At 44.4% G+C, this 7578-nt stretch overlaps 1 protein-coding gene across 1 annotated transcript; it reads right to left on the reverse strand.

Annotated features, from left to right (window-relative positions):
• Window positions 1-268: 268 nt before the first annotated feature.
• Window positions 269-6718, reverse strand: CCT3 (chaperonin containing TCP1, subunit 3 (gamma); the record flags this gene model as incomplete). The annotated part of the gene is made up of 13 exons (XM_010297327.1): window positions 269-373; window positions 1128-1259; window positions 1857-2102; window positions 2391-2571; window positions 2698-2779; window positions 3242-3374; window positions 3802-3951; window positions 4411-4597; window positions 4779-4896; window positions 5288-5384; window positions 5982-6044; window positions 6138-6188; window positions 6657-6718. Coding segments are annotated over 13 exons (1607 nt in total), but the record flags the coding sequence as incomplete, so codon positions are not given.
• Window positions 6719-7578: the final 860 nt, after the last annotated feature.

Consider the following 7578-nt stretch of genomic DNA (forward strand, 5'->3'; position numbering starts at 1 on the left):
ATTAAAGGTGCAAACAGACTGAAAGGACGTGGTTTATTTTTGAGGCAAACACTAAGAAGTTACAGTCCAGAGACTTAAATTAAGCACCTTTATCTCCACCCCGTTACCTGATACATCTGCCCTTTCCCCACACCTTCGTGGGTTTTTTTTCCCCAGACTTCAGACAAACTTTTGCCCAGCTCAGCCTCAGGACAGAGTCGCTTCATCAAGCTCTTCCCACAGTCGAACGCGAGGTGCCCGGCTCTTCCCAGCAGTGGCTCGACCTCTCTTATTCCTGGGCTGCCTCTGGCGCAACCGGCTGCTTGCTTTGATCATCTCCCTTCTTTTTGTGCCCCGAAACAATGTCATCAATACGGAGGAGGAGAACTGCAGTCTGGGAAGAAACGCCCCCCCGACCCCGATCTGGTCAGGAGCTCATCACAAAGAATCAAATCCAACCTACCTGGCTTTCACACCAAAGAACCATCTGCCTTTGATTAAATGATTCTCTCAGCACAGCATGAGGCAACAAAGGACCCAGTGCCCGTCGAAGGCCGGTGGGAGCAGCCAGCGGCTCCGGCACCTGGCCAGGACACCCCATGGCGAAGGGGCACCAATTACCTCTAGCTGACAGACAAGAAAGGGATGCAACATCCCTTCAAACAACTGCCTTTGAGCATTTGCTCGCTGGTGTTAGATCAAAATGTGACCTCTGAAGAAGGGGAGGGAAGCTTATGCAAGGACGTTCAGGTGATCCAAAGGGCAGGAGCTCCCAGGGCCATGAACTGGATTCCAGCACGTTGCTGGCACCGAATTCCTCAGTCATGGCTCTGGCTGTCACTCGGAGCAGCCCATCCTTGTGAGACTGCAAACTAGTCTGCACAGTTTGCAGAAGAAGGTGGGATGGAACACGACAAATTTAAGCCACAGGATGAAACATCAACCCCTCTGAAAGCCCGAGTACAGGCTCCCACGGGTGCTGCATCCTTTGTCATCACACCTCCGGCGTTAGCAAGCCGAAACGCTGGCACGCACCACGCTCGGTTTGCGGTGCTTTCCCCAACAGCCAAGTGCACAAGCAGTAATGTTCCTGTCTCCCAACTGATACGCTAGAGAGGCTCGTAAGTCTTCCCCCCACCTCTCCTTACCTCTACCGCTGTTTTGTAGGTCTGCAATTTGACCGCTAAAGGCTCCCAGATCCCCAGGTCCTTCATATCAGCTAAGGCTCCGGTCTCACCATTCACTCCCCACGTCTGGCTGCCTTCTTGAGTGTGTTTTGCCTGTAAGCAGAACGACGGGTCACCACCGACACAGTAAGACAGCAAATTCACCTTCTGGAAACTCAAACTGACCATGGGCTCAGGAAAACAGGAAAAGCTCATTAGAATTTTTTCAGGTTTGGATTTTATACGAGAGCATGTTACTGAGCACCGCTTCAAACACTTAATTATATCAGAAGTTAAGACTTGGAGATACTCACTCATGCCATCCAGTTTAATCTCAAAGGAAGATTTTGATTTTGTTCACCCTCAGAGTTTTGTTGATTTTTTTTTTAAACTCTGGTACCTCAAGCAAGCTATTTAGTCTCATTTTCATGCTTTCAAATTTGTCACAGAACTTCAATAAAAATGTCTGCAGCCCAGCTAATGCAAAAAACCGCAATAACAGCCTTTCAATCACCTTCAACAGATCGGTTACTTCAACACAGGTTTCCTTTAACGTAAAAGCCTACTGCAACTACTAAAAAGCTGCACTCTGAACAGCCTGACAAGCTGCCCCTACAAGGGCACTGCTACAGAGGGATGATTGATCTGAGGGGTAGGACGCAGCAGGAAGGGGCTGGATCTCTTCGGGTGATGCCATGCCACGCGCCTTACCCTGAGCGAGGTCAGCACACGGATGGTACTAGCGCCACAGTTCTGGATCAGCGTTCGGGGAATGACTTCCAGAGCCTGGGCTACTGCACGGTAGGGCCACTGCTCCACGCCCGTCATGCCCTTGGACTTCTCTGTCAGCGCGTGGGAAACAGCCATTTCGGTAGCTCCCCCTCCGGGCACCAGCTGCGGGTCGATGAGGACATTGCGACACACTTGCATGGCATCCTGAAGGTTACGCTCTACCTCCTGCAACAGGCATAAAAGCACAGATTACTGGTTGCGGGGAACTGTGGCACTCCACCAGCTGGAAGCACAGACCTCAGTCTGCCGGGCCGGTTCCTCTGCAGTATACACGTTTTGCCTCCACTGTACAGTACAGCCCACAAGATGGGAATTACATGTCGCTCCAGAACCCAGAGAAAACTTGTGCTTGCTGCATTTGCACGCAACAGCTGCTCAAAAGGAAGCAATGACTTCTTGACACCCAAGAAGGTGGCCAGGACAGGAGGAAAAGCAGAACAGGTAATAACTCACTGCTAGGATTTCCTTGCTGGCTCCCCGCAGAATGATAGTGCAAGCCTTGGGGTCTTTGCAATCAGTGATGAAGGCAAAATACTCATCTCCGATTTTTTTAACTTCAAAGAGCCTGGCTCCAGTTCCCACATCCTCCTCCCGCAGCTCATCCGTGCGACTCACAATGCGAGCTCCGCAGGCCCTAGCACACAAACAGCAGTCACGTTAGATGCTCCCAAGTAAGAACTGGGGGGAAAGGGTGAGGTAAGAACGAAAATGCCATGCCACAGACAGCAAGAATGGGCTCCAGCGAGGAGACAGCGTTTACCTGGCAATCCTGTTGTTGTCAGTCTTTCTCACTCTGCGGATCGCAGTGATGTTGGCTTTCATCAGGTAGTGTTGGGCCAAGTCTGAAATCAGGTTTGTGCAATTTTATTGATGAATCATGACAAACTTCTTGTGTCTTTAAAGAAGGGTTATGGAAAGAAAAACCTAAATGTAGCTTCTTAAACTAAGCTGCAAGGTACAATTACAGTGCAGCTTTCCATGGTTTGCGAGACTCATCCTCACTTATATTTTGATATTGTTTCCAAATGCTGGAAAAGCAAAGTATTATTATAAGTGTCCATGTTCACAAGGTGACCTCAAGAACCAGCTTCAATGCCTGCAATGTAGAACTATTTGTTATAAAGCTAAAAACCAACCAAAACACAGGGTCATGTTCAAAATCAGGTTTGTGGGGATCTTGTTGTTTTGTTGGCTTTTTTTGTTTGTTTGCTTTTGTTTTCTTAAGTTACGGAACAGTGCATTTAACACCAGCATGAACCTTATTAAGATGAATACAACACAAAGAGGATCACACGTGTTATTACCAGAAATTCCTTTTTCTGTGATGACCAGATCTGGCTTGACTCTCATCAGATCCTCACAAATCTGCTGAATGTACTCTTCCTCCATCTGCAGGATGCGGGCAAAGTCTTCCTCCCGTGTTATTTCAATATCAGTCTGCACAGAAAGAGGTGTAAATACCTTACTGTATTCCTCCCAACCCTTCACTGAGTTAGATCCCGTGGCTTGCGTGATCTTAACTCCTCCAATATTGCCTGGAGAAGAGTTAAGTAGAACTACACAGTGAAAAAATACTGATCAAATAAACCGTGACACTGTGCCAGTTTAACATTAATTAAAACACAGCATATTTCTTTGCCTCTTGACCATCAATTAGATACACAAATCACTGTAGCCTCAGTTATATTTCTCTACCTTTTCCTCCAGGGTACTGACCTCACAGCAGAATTAGCCTATATGTGCAAAAGGTCTCTGAAAGGCAGAACACGAAGGGAGCCTTTTGCCACTCACACTTTTAACTAGCTATCTGGATTTGTTCACTTTACTAGTCTTAAATCAAAATCTCTAACGGGACTTGCTTTACCTGGCTCTCTCCTTTCTTGTACTCTAGTGAACAATCCAGAAGGACAATGCGTGGATTCTTAATAAGGCGACGCATCCTGGGATGAGTTACATCTTTATTCACCATGATTCCACGCAAAACACACGAGTCTTCACTAAAACCACCTGGAATCTGACAGACACAAGAATGGGGGAAAATGAGGCAAGGCAGTCTGCTCCTGAAACTATCCACCCCACATACTGAAAAAGGAAAACTCTCCCAAGTAACCATCATGAATCCACGTCACAATCAGAGTTAATTTTAAGAGCACGCTGGCTTAGATAAGCGAAAAGCCGTGGAAGAACTTGAGAAACTGCTCACATCCTATTGCCTGGCAACACGTGTTTGGAAGACAGAAACCTAAACAACTTAAATGATCTTTTTGACAAATATTCTGAAAGAGTTGACATAAGCTGCCCCGTTTTTCACTGTAAACCAGCAAGGCTGATAGCGCTGACTAAAACATCTTCAAGGGTTATGTTTGTGGACTGCACATCAGTAACACAAGATTCTTCCCACTGCATCCTATGAACTAGTTCACAACGAGAAAGAGAAAAAACACAGAGAAAAAACAGTTCAGGACATACTCACCTTTTCTACTTTTGCATATTTTTTAATATCAATTTCCTTTCTGCCATTTTCTTCAAACTCCACAGTCTTAACAGCATCAAGAGCAATGCTACAGGCCAAGTCAGACCAGCGGTTTATTGCCTTGGTATTTATAGCACTCTTTATTATTTTAAGCATCATCTCTTTGTTGTTCACGTCCACTGGAGTGCTGACACAAAGGAAAAACCAAACAGTAAACTGAGTACTACTCCAAACTACAATCTATCCATAATCCCATCGAGTCCCCCTCCAATTATATTAAGTTATATTTTACTAACATGATTCCCTGCAGAATCATCTTTCATACAGAAACCCCATATTCCTTCTTTCTCCCACCAGCCCATACTTACCCAATTTTCTTTAGAATACTGATCATGTCATCCAGAGCCTTACGATAAGCCCCAATGATCACAGTTGGGTGCATCTGCTGTTCAAGGAAGTGTTCAGCGACAGAGAGCATCTCTCCGGCTAAAAAAAACCCAAACCAAACATCAAAATTCCACAGGTAAGTTAGTAGAACAATCAAGAGTCAGGACAGGAGAAGGGCATACCACACAAAAAGCATCTGCTATCCACACAGAGAGCTCAAACACCAACTATACCTGTCTTTATACCCAACTGTGCTTATCTCCCGGGAAAGAACACAACTTTCCAAAGCACAGAGCTGATCACCTAAGGGTCTAATGAACGTAGCATTCTCTTCCACAGTAAAAAAAACAACCCCAAAAAATCAATTTTAGGGTTGGTAAATAACAAATATATGTCTCATTAAGGAACACTTACTGGGCTTTGATGAGCAAGAAGGGTGAATTTCAGCATTAACCCTTTACAAGAAGTATGTCTTATCCACTCTCCTTACCAAGGATAATTACAGATGTGGTCCCATCCCCAACTTCTTCATCTTGAGTACGGCTGATCTCTATCATTGATTTTGCAGCTGGATGCTGGACTTGAATCTGTACAGGAGCAAGGGGTATGTTTTTGTTCCAGAATACTAAAGCTGAAACTTCTTGCATCGCTCAGTGGAACAAATACCACACCTTTGAAACAATCAAAGGCATCCTGCCCAACTACAGCAAAGATTTTTCTTCCTTTTTGAGACCAAAAATAAGCCCTTGTATTTCACAGTATTGTGTCTTCCAGTTTTTCAGGCATTATGATTTTTGTGATGTTATTTTAACAGCACTTGCACCAGAAAAACAACAACAATTTCTTGGTCTAATTATCTGGCATTGTAAAAGCAAGCATCTGCTCGTAAGGTTTTGATGCAAGTGATTATAGCAACAATTACCATAGAATTTACCCCAGTCTTGTAAAACCTCCATGAAAACTTACCACCCTGGGATCAAACCTACTTTTCTGAGGAAGAAGAACATTTACTGGAAATATTTAATTCCTCTCCAGTAAGCACCCTTCTTGGTACTGCTGTTCAGTATTTGCTGGCTCTCAAGATAGAAGACAAAATAACATAGTTCCATTGGCAGCTATGTAACTGTATTCTGGAAGATTCCAACCCGCACGTTAAGCAAGACAATCCTTCAGGAGAAACTTACTTCTCTAAGAATAGCATTGCCATCATTGGTCATCACAATCCCACCCATGGGGTCCAAGAGCATCTGCAACCAAAAGAGAAGCAATATTTGCACCAACCTATATGTGTAGTGTTTCTGCTCAGTATGCACCACAGGTATTGCAGCAAAAGTTCTTACCTTCATCATAGCTCTTGGTCCCAAACACGTTCGAATAATGTCAGCAATAGTCTAGGAGGAACAAAAGAAATGGGGCAATATAGGAGGGCATCAAAAAGCCTAAAAAAAACACAGTCCATACAAAACAAGCGGCCACTGCAAGACGTAAGCGACCCAATGCCTCTCCAGTTGCTTAGATGCAGCAGAAGTTAAGAATAGTGTGGGAATGAGAACACAGGGATTAGAAGAGCACTGGAACCACACTAAATTATTATCTACATCAGATGTCAAAACTTACACACTTTCAGATTTTGCAGAGACAGAGGTTTTGGTGGGTTAAACCCCTCCATGTTCAGTTACATTGCAACTGCTATTTTAACACTGAAAATTAATTTTCTATGCTGCTTCGACTCTGGATTCATACAGACTAGAGAAAACATGCTTCAGATCCAGTTTTCCCTCTTAAATCTATACATATATAACACACACACATACTAAAAATAAAAAGAATCAGAATAGCCTGACATGAGAACATGGTACCTTAGCAGCAGTGATGTTTCCAGTCTGGACTTTTCTTCCAGACTCACGTTTCATATTCTGACCTAAAGCACACAGAAAAAAAATAAAAGATTCAAGTACAAACATAACTTTAATCTGATCCTACTAAGAAGTCCAAGACTAAAACAGTAATACTGACTGTTTAATACTAAGATACTCTCTCAGTCACACGCTTGATATACGCCCAGTTCTAAATTAAGAGTTTACAATATAAGTACCACAGCCACTGTAAGAAAGGATATTCATAGAAGAGCACCAGTGAAAAACAACATTCTTTATTACAACAAAATTACTTACTAGCATCATAATTCAACTGAGACAAAACTTTGCAACCCTGAAATATAACCTACTCCCCCAAGAAAACCAAACAGCAGTGACTCACTAGAATCTGCAAGACCCCACAAAGCCTGTTGCACAGTAGTTGTCAGTCAAAAAAAGTTACAGATGCTCATGCACAGTAAGTAGAACACTGGTTTAAAATGGAGTTTTATACATCAGTGTTGCTAGGCCTTTGGCACATTAGGGCAAGCAGCCGTTGCTATACCACAGGCTCACAACCGTATTTGGGGACTAGCTGTCAAAAGGATCTGCCCTAAAGAATCTCTAGGCTTGGTGCTGCTTTTCTTGTGTTACAAGCCTACGTTAGATGAACATATATTTACTTCAGGAGCGGATGTTTGTGCATAAAGAGTTATAAGGCAGAACAAAAGAGAGCAATTGTAAAAGCAGCACCGAGAATAAGGTAAGCAAGTCTACAACAGCCTGCCTCCCGGGTGAGTGGTGAAGGGAGCACACGGAGGTGAGAAGGAGAACCCCGAACGCCCTCAGGGCTGCGCAGCGGCCGTGGAGAGCTGCGGGGACTGAGACGAGGCCGCGAGGGGGCAGCTCGCGGCGTGGCGGGGGC

Source organism: Phaethon lepturus, unplaced genomic scaffold, assembly GCF_000687285.1.
Source record: "Phaethon lepturus isolate BGI_N335 unplaced genomic scaffold, ASM68728v1 scaffold28371, whole genome shotgun sequence".
NCBI lineage: Eukaryota > Metazoa > Chordata > Aves > Phaethontiformes > Phaethontidae > Phaethon > Phaethon lepturus.